This window comes from Panicum virgatum, chromosome 4N (assembly GCF_016808335.1).
Source record: "Panicum virgatum strain AP13 chromosome 4N, P.virgatum_v5, whole genome shotgun sequence".
Taxonomy (NCBI): domain Eukaryota; kingdom Viridiplantae; phylum Streptophyta; class Magnoliopsida; order Poales; family Poaceae; genus Panicum; species Panicum virgatum.
In genome coordinates this window covers 9,251,436-9,266,052 of record NC_053148.1, presented here as the reverse complement: position 1 = coordinate 9,266,052, position 14,617 = coordinate 9,251,436, and the positions used below count along the sequence as shown (strand labels likewise).

General features: G+C 47.4%; 1 protein-coding gene across 2 annotated transcripts; it reads right to left on the bottom strand.

Moving 5' to 3' along the window:
• Positions 1-841: 841 nt before the first annotated feature.
• Positions 842-6,963, bottom strand: LOC120670013 (bZIP transcription factor 46-like). Of its 2 annotated transcripts, none has more exons than XM_039949961.1 (4): positions 5,753-6,950; positions 4,985-5,056; positions 3,602-3,631; positions 842-1,439 (listed from the first exon to the last, which is right to left on the bottom strand). In XM_039949961.1, exons 1-4 carry the CDS (start codon positions 6,590-6,592, stop codon positions 1,359-1,361), a joined length of 1,023 nt encoding a protein of 340 aa, XP_039805895.1. In that variant the 5' UTR covers positions 6,593-6,950; the 3' UTR covers positions 842-1,358. The 2 variants fall into 2 exon arrangements, with proteins under 2 accessions (XP_039805895.1, XP_039805896.1); XM_039949962.1 differs by having other exon boundaries at positions 1,416-1,545; positions 5,753-6,963.
• Positions 6,964-14,617: the final 7,654 nt, after the last annotated feature.

Genomic DNA, 14,617 nt, shown 5'->3' with positions numbered 1-14,617 from the left:
TCTCTGTTTTGCGCAGACCGGTCTGACCGGTGGAGTCGGCAGGCAGTGCCGACCGGTCCGACCGGTTGGTAGAACCGGTCTGACCGGTCTTGAAGGAGCAGAACTGATGGGAGCTAAAGTATTTGTAGGATCTTTTATTTTCGAACTTCAGTCACATCTATTGTAAAGTTTTGTAAATTATTCGTGTAAAATTTGAACTCAGTTTGTAAAACTCTTGCTTATCGGTTCTTTCATCCTTGTATACTTTCAAGTATTTTGTCGTGCTTGTACCATCTGCGCCCACCATCGCGTGGGACTACCGGTATTGTTTCGATCGGGCCGTGGATTGAGAAAGGATCGCCAAATTAAGCCGTTAAGCTAATGCGCCTGATGTGTTCAAATGACGGTCATTACGCTTAATTAGAGTTTTAATTTGGTGGTTCCGTCACAACAGACCGTGAAGATGACGCTCATGCCGTCATGCAGTTTCAGTGTTCGTTGCGCTGTCCGTGCATTGGAGTATCTGAATTCTGAAGCGATGTGGACCTTCTCCTTCATGGCAAGCAAGTACACGATGAACTCTATCAAGCTTAGGGCAGCAATAATTACGTCCATGTATTAGTGGGAGCTTAGTGGTTTTATTAGTGGGAGCTTAGTGACCATCTTAAAACGTTTACGAGTGCTAGCTAGGGTTCACAATTCAGATAGAGTGCAGGGTGAGCCGTCTCTCTTTCCTCATGGTACGGGCGCACCGTGCTGTCTTTGTTGCGAGTTACTGACGCTGTCCTGAACTCCTGAGATTCGCATTCTGGTGGCAAGTGGCAACAATGGCGCACGTGTACCTGAACTGTGAAGTACTCACTGAACAACAGCTGCATGACGTTGCCTACATTCATCAGCAAATAGGTCCCAAAAAATAGGGTATTGTTACAACTTACAAGCTGGTTAGAAACCAACAACTCTTATTGCTACAGGGTACAGACCAACTGAGCTATAACCTGATGGTATCTTACCATTATCTGATTATCTCAACCACATGTAAAGCAGAAGCAGCGGCACAGCTGCATCCAGTAAACAACATTAAGCTACATTCATGATCTCAACATGATAACAGACAGGCGGGAGTTAAACAGATTAGATGGTATGCTTCATTGTTCATCTGAGGATTGCGCAACTGAACCTAAGCAGTGACTGTCACGGGCAGTCTACCCACGGGACCGAACGATCACATAACAAGGTGAACAGTAGCTCTGAAGCTGAAGCAGCGTAAGTCTAAAGGGAAACTGGAGATTTTGACTTCATCTGATATATACACACGGGTCACATCTAAAGAAGTCGACGATCTTAACTTTGGTCAATGATATGCGAGCTTCAGCAGGCTACCACGGACCGGTCAGGGTACGACGCAAGCAAAGTTTCTTTGCCTTTGGTCCAAGTTGGTTGTTGATACGCTCCAGGACCTGCGAAAACCATTCACAGAGAAACTTCTGTGAGCGTAGGAGCGTTGAACCTTTTTCCAACTGCTGCACATGAAAATCAGCAGCAACAAAGATCTACTGTCTTCAGCTACAAAATAGTCATCAAAGTTCACCAGGATTGTCAGGGTAAAGCATAGATCTCACCTGAAGGTGTTATAACTAATAGTAATCAGATGGAAACAACTATATGAGCTTCAGAAAAAGTATGGCATGCTTTATTATTTTATTTCACTAAATATAAGAATGCCAACACCAATATCATTCTTTCACCAATGAGGTATTCTTTCCTTTTAAGATCAACTAAATCACAATAATTTGAAATGCAGATGGGGGCACCAAGCAAGGTAAAATCACATGTGTTAGCATTCTACTTCCAATAAGTATATATTACGCCATTCAGATCCCATTGGAGTGAAGCCCTCTTTAGTTAAAATCTGAACTAATTAATTAGATACAAGATACAACAGAATACACAATTTGAATAGAGTTAACTGGTGACTTTATCAAAATAGGCAAAATAGTCGTTTTGGTCCCTCAACTTTGATCTCGGGGTCAAGTTCATCCCTCAACTTTCAGATAGGCCAATATAGTCTCTAAACTTTCGTTTTTGGGTCAAACTCATCCTTGTACTATATTATACTCTATAATAACATGAGATTTATGCAAAAGGTCATCTTTACCCTTGTCTCCTTCCCCTTCTAAATTCCTCAACAATTTATTATTTTACTAAAAAAAATTATTTAGCCAAGCAAATCAGTGGTGGCATGAGTGTCAATGCATTTAGGAGCTGAACATCACAAGTGTTAAATTTGGAACATAGAATTTTATTTATCCATGCATCGCATTGTATTGCGGGCACATGAAGAGTGGAAATTAAGGAGTATAATATGGAGTATAATATCAGCATAAGGGTAGGCATGATCCTAAAATGAAAATTGAGGGACTATATTAGCCAATTTGAAAGTTAAGGGACGAATTTGACCCTTCCAATAACGTTGAGGGACCAAAATTTTGATGGCTATTTTGCCATCAAAATGTATCAAGCACAAGCGCTGCATACAAAGTGTATGCAACATTTCTAAGTTTCAACTAAAATGTAGACCCTTTAAACAATGGAACATTTCCTGACAGACATACTAATTCATATATATGCTCTAGTGCAAGATAGCAAGATACTAGAGTTCAAATATGAAACTTTTAGTTATTATGGGAAGAAACTGGTGTCATACAGAAGTTATAGTATTCTAAACATATCCTGCATATAATGAATTTGTATTGAAACCTAGACCTGTGCTGAATAAACATGAAACTGGACTGGACGTGCCAAGGTTTGTCATATAAGATCTGACAAATTGATTTGCCTTGGCTCTGCGGCTCATGTCCAGGCCTGCACGCATGCTCATTTTGCTAGTGTTTTTCTTAGATTTATGCTCATGTATAGTCATATGGTTTATTTTGAAACTGTTTGATGAACTAACTCTTAATATCTCTTAGAGCTAAACATTCTGGAGCTAAATTGATGGAACTATGTGCATCTGGCAGCTGCATTCACCTCTATTTTCAGGATGCTCAAAGCACATAAAACAGGCACAAAAAAACAATGGAAAATGAAAATCAAGTCACCTCTATTTTGATGTCATGACTTTATTTTTCATTTTTATATATCAAACCTTTTTTCTTATGAACACTAAAAAGAATTACTGACTATAGAAAATGCTTGGTTGATTGGTAGGTTGCAATAATATGGAGATAAAAATGGAACAGGAAAAAAACTCAGTGGTGATTTGCTATAAACAGTGATGAGTACAGGCAAATGCAGAATTAGGAGACAATCAAAGTCATATTTCTGAAAAACATTCAAACTAGTGTCTAATGGAATATCAGCAGGTTTCTATCATGAACAATAGAACGAATCGCATTGGAATGATGTTGTGAGACTTGATCCATGAACATTCCATGGAAAGGGAAAGGGTTAAGCCAATTATAGGAAATTAAATAGGAAAAAAATAAACCGGTCGGCTAATTGCAGCTTATCGTACGTGGGGACATTTAAAAACATGCAATAGTAATCAGTGTAAAAGGATTTGGAATTACAGAATGAAAACTCTCAACAACAGTATTTTCCCAAAATGAAAGATCATTACCTCATCTTTTTGCTTCTTGAGCATTTCAACCTGCACATGAAAGCATAACAAATTAGCAAGTGAATATATAACCTCTTTAGTTTTTTTATAAGGGGCTAAGAAGAAACAAACTATTATGAAGGACATGGACCTCAGGTTTGAAATATATAAATTCATACGGGAGTTAAGCTAATTAGAACAAATTTTCCTTTTGTCTCGAATCAAAGAGGTGATATGATCACACTATGTACAATGCTACACAATGGAGGTTGCAAATATGCAACACTAACAATTTGTGGATAATGTCAAACATCCAGGTGCTACATGTGGAAATTCTAGGTCTCTTAATTCCACATAGATAGTGTTACAAAGTTATCAGTACCAGCATTGAGTTCATGAAAGATGTGTGCCAACTAGCAAATATGGCGAAATAGCTAAAATCGTCCCTCAACTATCGCTCAAGGCTCAGTTTCGTCCCTAGACTTTGAAAACGTCCACTTTAGTCCCTGAACTATGCTAAACGGGTCAATTTCGTCCTCCTCACGACGTGGCGTGCCATCGTGGACCGCCAAGTCAGCGCCCAGTCATCATATAATGGAATTTGACCACAAAATTGGATCTGTATGGCGGAATTAACATGGGAGATGACGAGGTATTGATTGTTAGATTTCATTTCAACGGAGAATTTGTTCTTGATGGGACACAGATGCAGTATTGCAATGGGGATTTCCGGGTCTGAAGCTGTGAACGAATCTGAGTTTAGCTGGCTTGAGGGTAGAAACGGTATTTCCCATCAGATGATGACTGGGCGCTGACTTGGCGGTCCACGATGGCACGCCACGTCATCAGGAAGACGAAATTGACCCGTTTAACATAGTTCAGGGACTAAAGTGGACGTTTTTAAAGTCCAGGGACGAAATTGAGCCTTGAGCGATAGTTGAGGGACGATTTTGACTATTTCGCCAGCAAATATCACAAAGTCTAGAAACCAAATATGACACTTGTGAGCTACGAGCTCAAGTCTAACACAAAAGGAATCAAATCAGTATGCACAGTCTCCAACAGTTACTGAGACAGTTAGTTCGATGCACCACATATGCAACAAGGACCATGCATTTGAAAAACGCTACTAAATGCGGCAACTTAACTGTTGCTATGCTAGCAGCAAGCATCTTTAGGGAACATATTAAAAACATATAGGGGCTCAAATCTCTAGAAAAGCAATGCCATATGTGGAGAACGACTTAAAAAATGTCCGATGTCAAGAGATCATCTGAGGACCACTACATGAAGCCATGAATTGATAAGGTAAATAAACAAATAATGTGCACACAACCATGAAGTCAAATTTAAAAAAATTTAGTGGAAAAAAACGAAATCTGTAACAAAACATAGCAAGTATACCTGCTTTTTCTGCAATTCATCATTCTGCTCCTTAAGTTTTGCCACCTCAGCCTCCAACTCCATTATGTAAGCCTGCAATGTTAGATATAGCGCAGTTCAGTGTCTGCAAACTGCGTTATGATTTTGGACTCGTACCAGTGAATTGAACTGCTTAACAATTTGCTAGCAATTAGCAATCAATAGATATGAGTTGCATAAGCAAATTAGATTAGAGGTCAAAGATTATAGTCTGCATACAGCAGCAAGTGTCATTGTGAAATAATTGTACCTCTTCTATCTGTAGCAAAAATTAGCCAGAAAGCATACAAAATCATATGTTAATCAGTCGTATGTAAACTTCTGTAAGCCAAATATGTAATTGCTATCATCTCAATTTGAGGTGGGAGTGTGGGATCTGAGACTGGAATGTGTAACCATCATCCCCAAAATTAACAAACTTATCCATTGTCTCTCGGTCTTCCTGAATCTGAAAGGTGTCAAGTTGAACCATGGTTCATTCGCAGATTCTTCTCCTCTTTAGGTTAGGAGTATTATACAATCCCAACTTGCTAATTGCAGAGGCTACTCAGCCATAAACTAATACTACCAAACAGCTAATAAACCGGAAATGACAAGTGAATAAAGTACAACATAATCGAGGGGCATACCAAATATGGTTACCATAGAGATCCATTTCAGGCAAGATTTTACTATAATTAAGCAAAAGGCATATGATTAACGGATAACGGAGAGCAGAGCAGTGCAGTGGACGAAGAGGAGGAGGTTCACCTGCTTCCTGGTACGCGACCGGGCGGCCGACTCCCTGTTCTTGATCATGCGCCTCTGCCTCCTCTCGACCACCTTCTCGACGGTCGGTCCCTTCCTCACCCTGAGCGCGGTGTCGAAGGGGTACGGCACCGGCGAGAGCGAGGACAGATCCCCGGTCTCCACCTTCCCCATCCCGTTGAGCACGACGGGCGTCGTCGGCGCGGCCACCGTCATCCCTCCCCCGAGCCCCTGCCCGACGACCCCGGTGACCATGCCGTTCCCCAGCTGCAAGGTCTGCGGCGCGACCGCATTGCCCTGGGAGAAGAGCACCTGCGCGTGCGGCGGCAGCACGAGGGTCTGCTGCGCCATATCCTCCCGCACGACGCCGGCGCGCACCAGGAACTCCTCCAGCGTCATGGACCCCAGCGTCGGCTGCCGCTGCGCCTGCGCCGGCATCGGCGCGGGGGCCGCGGCGGCGGCGGCGGGCGCGGGGGCCGGCGGGACCGGCTGGACGTCCTCCCCTTCGGTGAGGCCGACGATCTCGCGCCAGACCTCGTCGACCGTCTTCTGGCTGAGCGTGCGGGGCAGCGTGAAGGAGCCCTGGCGCTGGATGGGCGCCCCCGGCTGCTGCTGGGCGTGCGCGTCCACGGACGCGGCCGCGGCCGTGGTCGGCGCGGCGGCGGCCATGGCGTTGGACTCCTCGGCCGTCCAGATGTTGCGCAGCAGCTCGTCCATGTTCATGGACCCGAAGTCCTTGCTGGGGCCGCCGAGCGCGCTCTGGAACTCGTCGAACGTGAGCGAGTAGATCGAGCCCTGCCGCGCCAGCGCCGGGCCCGCGCCGCTCCCTCCCGGCATCTCCATCACCGCCCTGGCACGCAGCACCCTCCTCTCCCCAACTCCCACCGGAATTCCGCACCAGGTCTGCAAAGCCCGGAGCTTTGGAGCCACAGGAACACGCGAGGCGAGCACCGCGCGGAGCAGGGAGGGGGAACCAAAAGGAAAAGGGGGGCAGACTTATAGCCGCGCCGCGGCGGCAGAAGCAACAGCGCAGGAGGGCGACCGGCTGGAGCTCGGGGAAGGGAAGCAAGATTAGTTGCGGCGGGGCGCGGAGTGCTACAGTATACCACAATTAGCAAGGGAAAATCCAGTTGGGCGGGGGCGGGGGGAGAATGGGGGGATGTGGAGCTCGAGCGTTGGTGGGGTTGGTGTTGGTGCGGCTTTGAGGGAGGCGATCGCGGCGGCGAGGTGGGCGACGGGACAGGTGTCGCCTCGGGGCCAATAAAGAGCCCTGCCGCGGCAGCCGCTGCCGTCGGGGGACGACAAGGCCCCGCGGCCGGTCTGAGAGAGGATTGCGATCAGTGGGGGGCGCCGGACAGCGGGGCGCGGGCCCGGCCATCCCGGCGCCGGCGCGGCTGCGCCTCGCGCACACGGCACACGGCACACGGCACACCCGCTCCTCGCTTGCACCACGGCAGTGAGTTCTTGGTGCGTGGGTCAAACACTTCCACTTGCCACACTGTTGCAGGTGATATTAGTGACTTACCCCTCCGTCCCAAAATAAATACAATTTTAGGGTTCAAAATTTGTCTCACAAAAAATGCAACTTTGACCTAGCAATCACAAAAGACAAGAGTCTCCGAAAACTTCTCATACAAAAGACAAGCCAATATCTAGATTTTTCTTACAAAAGACAAAAGGTATTTTGGTAATTTCACACCTTTTATTGGTTTGCGTGCTTGGTCCTAGAATTGCATTTATTTTGAGACGGAGGGAGTACTACGTACATGTCCGCACTGAAAGTGGAGTGATGCGCCGGAACAAGCGACATCTATTCTAGTAATTGCATTTCTCGTTATAATAACTCATAGTTGTATTTTTTTCATATATAACAAATGACAGTTATTATTGTGGGTGGAAAAGAAGTTGGCATGCATCTAAAGGTTACAAGATATATGAACAATTGTATATAGTAATACAAAATGACCGAGAATTGTTTGGATGGTTGTGTTTTCCGAGTAACAACATGTAGTCGAATATTTCTCCAAATAAACGTTACGAACTCTAAATAAGGGGTGGGCTGGCATCCTTATGAGCAAGGATAGAATAAATAGGCATCTAATAGATACAAGATATTAAGAATAGATAGAAGTCTATCTATAGCCGCTAGGACGGTTAGATAACGTGATGACCCTATGCTGCACCATGTATTCAATTCGATGCCAGATGGTACTCTATTCATTCAAGCATATATCATGGTAGTTGTGGGGTGGCGCCATGCATTAAGGCTATGCTTGGTCATGTTACTCGCGTTTATTAATTCTATCACACAAAGTATAGCACAAAAGTTTAGTAGTGGAAACTGATTCTCCAACAAGGTGCGAAAGTTGCATCTACAGTACCGCTAAAGGAAGTTACTAATATATGTAGCAAGGATTTAAGGATTACAAAATGTTATCATAGCAACGTTACATGAGCCTATAGAAAAGCATGGGGCGCCCATAGAAAAGGGTTTGTAGAGGCGTATAAGTAGTATCCTTAATGTATGGCAAGTGTGACGAGCAAATTCTAGTAAAACAAAAAAAAAGAATAAATCTTGGTGGTTATAATTTTACTCTATGTTAAACTCAATGGAAGCCATTTCTACGATGATGTTAACTCCTAGTACTGCACGATATTAGCGATAGAGGGCCTATAATAACTATCAAAATATATGTTAGCTGAAAATAACCGAACATTGAGTTAGCCACAAATATAGTATATCTATTTATTCTCTTCTTAAATGAAAAGAAACTGATGTTGAAAACCCATACAAGATACAATAATCAAGATACAATAATTGTTTCGAATATAAACAGCTGGAAAGAGATTACATATAGTGGTTGGCTAAGATTATAAAGTGTGGTTGGTTAAGATTATAAAGTGTTTGAATCGGTAACATTCTGATTCAGGGAGCGGCAGTACGCATGGTTTGGTTCGCTCCATCCACTCAACCAGCGTCCGCCTTGCGTGCGCGCGCCGTGCCGCTCCTGCTGCGTAGCTTTCGGCCCGTGAACCTAGCTTTTTTCCCCTTTCCCGGACAAGAATACTAGTGGCTGCGGTTCTCGGGGACCAGGGGTGGATAGCGAGCGCGACGTGTCGGCGTCCGCGGTACCCAGCGGGCTGACGACGGTACAGTCTGCCCAATGAGCGGCCGCAAGGTGCGCGCATCCTGACCGCCGGATCGCGAGACCGACGGCCGCGATCGCCCCCCTCCCCCTCCTCCGTCCTTGTCGCACGCGCGATGGGCTCGTGCCTTTCGTCGCCGTGTGAAACGGGCCCCGCAATGGCATGCCGCCCGCTGCTCTGCCCGCGCGCCGCGCGCGTCGTCTTTTCTCGGCAACTTTTCGCCTGGTCCGAAAAGTCTCGTCCGCTACAGAGGTCGGGTGGTGAAAGTTTTTTTTTTGAAATATTATCGGGTGGTGAAAGTGAGCTGTGGGCCGAGGCTGAAGCGTTGCCGTGTTCGTGCGTGCCCTTGGCCTGCGGCTTTGCGTCGTGGCAGCTTGATGAAAGCCTTATCCTAGTTTCACAGCGGTACAAGTTTTTACAAGCTGATGAAAGCGGCGGAGTAGGGATTCAAATTGAGGGGTCTCATTTTTCTTCTTCTTCCTCTCTTTTTTCATTTTCTTTCTCCTCCTCCTTTCTTCTTTCTCTTTTTCACTCATGTTTGAAAAATATGGGGGGGGGGCTTTGGGGGGTTCCATGAATTCCATGGGACTAGGGGGGCTGGAGCACCCCCACCACCCAAAAAAGGGAGGAACAGCACTACTGCCGGTTTGGAAGAGCATGCATGCATGTGCAGGAGTTGAGGTCCTCCGCCGCCGTCCTCCGAGGTCCTCCCGTCGTGCCGGCGCGCAACCTAAAACGGTAAAAGTCGCCGGCGGTGGACGCTGGAGTACGGTGGAGGCTGCATGCCCAATCATGCGGCCACCACTCCCGGTTGGCGAGCGTGCCGCACTGTTCGCCGCCACAGGATCGATCGGCCGGCCGGCGGCCCCGCACGCAGGGCAGCTTATCCTGTCAGCCTGTCGCGTCCATTCCGCTCGCTGCATGGGGCTCCCTGTCCCACACACCTGCGATCTGCAACTGCAAACGGACAAGCCCGTCGGTCCCGGTCTCGGAACGCCAGCCGGGCCGGGCCTACCCCTACCCGCCTCGGCAGTTCTGCGTTTTCCACGGCGCTCGCCTGTGAGGCGACGCCAGCGCGGACCCCCCCTCCCCCCCAATATCATGCCATTCTGAGAGCTCCGCTCGCATTGAATAATGCCGCGGGTGTGGCAGCGACGGAGGCCGGCGAGAACACGTCGCCGCCCTCCACGTTGCCGGGGTTCCAGTCCTACAGTGACCGGCCAAAAAAACGCCTCGAAATACTCCTTCTGTTTCAAATTATAAGTCATTCTAAATTTTTTGAAAAGTCAAACCATCTCAACGTTTGACCAAAATTATAGAGAGAAATATAAAAATTTATGATATCAAATAGATATACTATGAAAATATAGCTAATAAAGAATATAATGATATTTAGTTGGTATCATAAATGTTATTATCTTGTTATATAAATTTGATCAAATTTAAAAAACTTTGACTCTTTAAAATTCTTGAAATAACTTATAATTTGGAACGGAGGAGTATTAGTTATTCTGCGCCCCCGCGACAGCGAGCGCGCCCGCTCGCCGCGCCGGCCGCCGCGGTCGCACGTCACGCGGGAGGCCATTCGGCCGTACGCTACCCATGCGAGGAAGGGAGCCAACTCCAAGAAACCAGGACGATGCCACCCCGGAGCCCGTCTCGGGCGGGGTTTAATTAACCGACCGATCCGGTCAAATCGGCGGGGTCCGGTACCGGTATACCGGACCGGTTTGGCCGGAAACCGGTCAAATTCAAATTTGAATTCAAAAAACTCAGTTCAACCGGTTCGAACCGGTATACCGGCCGGTTTGACTGGTTTTAATTCAAATCCAAATTTAAAATCGCATGTGTAACCGGTTTGGAACGGTATACCGGCCGGTTTGACCGGTTTACCAAGTGGACCTTAATGGGCCGTCTCATTTTTTTTCCTTTTCTTTTTTGGTTTAATTTTAAATGCCCGAAAAGTATGTTAAATGAACAAATTTTTGAGAAAATTTGACACCATTAGATTCGTCGCATCTTGAAGTATTTTTGGAATTTTTTTGGGAATTTTTCATTTTTTGAATGCAAATTTGAATTTTGAATTTGAGCCGGTTTGGTACCGGCCCAAACCGGAACCGGACCGGACCGGTTTGACCGGTAACCGATCAAACTGGACCAATTCCCACCGGTTTTTGTAAACCCTGGTCTCGTGTGGGAATGAGATCTTCTGCCTTGCGCAGTCGACTGCAGTGCCCAACGAGTGGGTCTGATAGATGCTTGGGTCCACTTGCAGCGACAGTGTCACTACGCAGTCGAGTGCATAGGATCATCATCTATCTTGAGTCGCCGTCGATACATAAGGCTATCTCCAATAGTCCGAACTCAAACCAGAGACCATTCACCAGTTTGGGTCACGCTGTGCGAAAGGGTATCTGACCCATAGTCTTCTTTCTCCAATAGCGGACGCACACAAGGCCGTTCGTCTCCAGCAGATCCCCCGCCGCCCCGGTCGAACTCCGTCGCCCAGGCAGGTCCCCCGTCGCCCTGTGCGCCTCCGTCCGCCCCGGCCGGACCGGATCTCGCTTCGAGAGCTGCGGAGGCGGGGGCCGGAGCCCGGTGCCGGGAAGAAGCAGTGGCCGGCGAAGGGGCGGCGCCCGGAGCAGAAGAAGGCGGGCCCGGGGGCCACGTCGCCGACCGGCGTGACGCTGCCGGTCCACGCGTCGATCTCGACCGAGGGGGCGGCGGCGGCGTGCGGGTCCGCGACGCCGGCGTGCTTCGCGGCGGGCCACCACGTGCTGCCCGGCGTCGGGGAAGATGGCGTGGGGCAGATCCTCGCCGTCGTCCTCCGCCTCCGCCTCGCCAGCCTCCGCCGCGGGTTCCTCGCCGCCGCGCCCCGCCGTGGGAGAAGAGGACAGAGGTGGGAGAGGGAGGAGGATGTTGGAGTAATGGGCTTGGCCCATTACTTCTAAAGCATTAAAAGAATTTAAAGCCCACTATTAATGCTAGGGAATCAATGCTTAATTCCGTACCGGGAATTGAGGAGGATCTCAACCGACTTAAAAGGTGGACTTCGTGTACACCACTTGTGAAGCCGGTAAGAGGAGGACGGTGAACCACACGCGCGCGCGCGCTCGCTCGCCTCGTCGAGCCGGGCCGGGCCGGGCCGGGCCGGGCCGTGGCCGAGGCCGAGGCGAGCCGAGGCGAGGCGAGGCGCGGCGCGGGGCGGCCGGCCGGACGGGCGGTGCGGTGCGCGTGCGCGTGCGCGGCCGGACGTGACGTGACGTGCAGGTGCCGGTGCGGTGCGGTGCGGTGCGACGTGATGTGCTGAGATGAGAAGGATGTTTTGCAGTAAAGTGTATTAAAACAGAGGGTTAATGTCGTCACTAATGACCGAACATTGAAGGCTCTTTACGACGTCCAGGTTCGTTGAACCTGAGGCACATTAACTGCCGCTCATCAAAGCCATTCATGATGTCCAGGTTCGTTGAACCTGAGACATATCGTGCCTATATAAACCAGCACCCTCTCCTCTCATCCTCACTCATCTCAAGCACTCATCCAGGTACTCCTCTTCAGGAGACCTCTCCCTTCTCCCTCAGCTGCTTTCTGCCTTCCCCACCGCTAGCACTGCGCGCACAGGTCTAGCGAGAGCAGGGCCTCCGGAACCTCTGCTCGCTGAAGGTCCTGCACGGGGCGCGGGCAATTAGGTTTTTGAGAAGCGTCTTGACGCGACTGCTCGCTCCCTGAACGACTCCTTCGTCTACTTCCCGGCGTAACCGCTCGTGCGAACGACTACTTCGTCTACTTCCCGGTGTAACCGTTCGTGAGACTGCACTGCGAACATCTTCCTGCATCGACATAGTTCGGCTACTTCGAGCAAGAACAGTCGAATAACATGTCTATTCCAGCTGGTAACGGCGCAACCGGTGCCTCCGGCACTGGTCCCGCCTTGGGGTACTTACTAAACCTACTCTGGTTTAATTCTTTGTTCATGCTTATTAGTGAGAATAACATGAATACATGCACATATCTTGTACACACATTATCACTCATCTATATCATGAAATTGATATTAATATTTGGAATAAAAAATATACCGAAAATTGCCTAGATATCTAACAATCCAAAAACCTAATTGTGTTAATAGGCTTTCGGTATCTAGCTTTGCTGCATCAATCAAACCACCACCTTTTGATGGTTCAAATTACAAACGTTGGCAAGAGCGGCTTATACTGTGGTTAACACTATCGAGAGTGATCCATGTGAAAGAGGGTAAGCCTGAACAATTCTCTCCAGAGGAAGGGAGTGTGTTCGATGAGGCTGATATTCTCTTTCGAGGCTTGATCATTAGTGTTCTCGGTGATAACCTGGTGGATTCTTATATCCGGCTGCCAACTGGCAAAGCATTGTGGGATGCTCTTGAGGCTCAATATGGAGTATCTGACGCCGGGAGTGAGTTGTATATCATGGAGCAGTTCCTTGAGTACAGGATGGTCGAAGACCGTTCTGTAGTGGAACAGACTCATGAAATACATACTCTGGCAAAAGATCTCAAAAATTGCAGCAAAGAGTCCCCATGTGTGTTACCCAATAAGTTTGTGGCCGGAGGTATAATCTCTAAGCTGCCACCTTCTTGGAGGGACTTTGCTACTTCTCTAAAACACAAGAGACAGGAGTTCACAATAGATGGACTCATAGGGACTCTTGATGTTGAGGAGAAGGCGAGAGCAAAGGACATACGTGGGAAAGGAGTTGTTGGTGCTTCAAGTGCCAATCTTGTTCAGAAGAACAACTCCCACAAGAACAAGAAAAAGCCACCGCAGAACCAACCAAAGACTAAGAAGACAACCACTTTTAAGAAGAAGAAGAAGAAGACGGGAGCTTGCTATGTGTGCGCTAGTACGGATCACTTTGCTGCAAAGTGTCCGAACCGCAAAGGCAACGACTCCGCCAACATGGTTATTAGCGAGCCTGGAGGAACTTCGGGGTACGGTAATTTATTACCTACTGTTCTTTCAGTCTTTGGTTCACCCGAGTGGTGGGTTGACACTGGTGCTAATATTCATGTTTGTGCTGATGCTTCTTTGTTCTCTTCTTACCAGACCGGCGGTACTTCCTCCTAGCTGATGGGGAACGGATCACATGCGCGTGTTCTTGGTGTTGGTACGGTAAATCTGAAGTTTACTTCGGGGAAGACCGTGTAGCTGAAGAACGTGCAGCATGTCCCCACCATCAAGAAGAATTTAGTCAGCGGCTCTCTACTGTGTAGAGATGGTTTCAAATTAGTCTTTGAGTCCAATAAATATATCTTGTCTAAGTTTGGTACTTTTGTTGGAAAAGGTTATGAAAATGGAGGCTTGTTCCGTCTTTCTTTGTCAGATGTTTGTAATAAAATTGCATACAATGTTATTAACGTTGATGAAACAAATGTTTGGCATTCGAGGCTTTGTCACGTTAATTTTGGTTGTATGATGCGCTTAGCTAATTTGAGCTTAATTCTAAAGTTCACTTTTGTCAAAAATTCTAAGTGTCATGTATGTGTTGAATCAAAACAAACTCGTAAGCCTCATAAGACCGCGGAGGCAAGGAGCTTGGCACCCTTAGAATTAATTCATTCCGATTTGTGTGAAATGAATGGAGTGTTGACAAAAGGTGGTAAAAAATATTTCATGACTTTGATTGATGATAGTACTAGATTTTGTTACATCTATTTGTTGAAGTCAAAAGATGAAGCTTTAC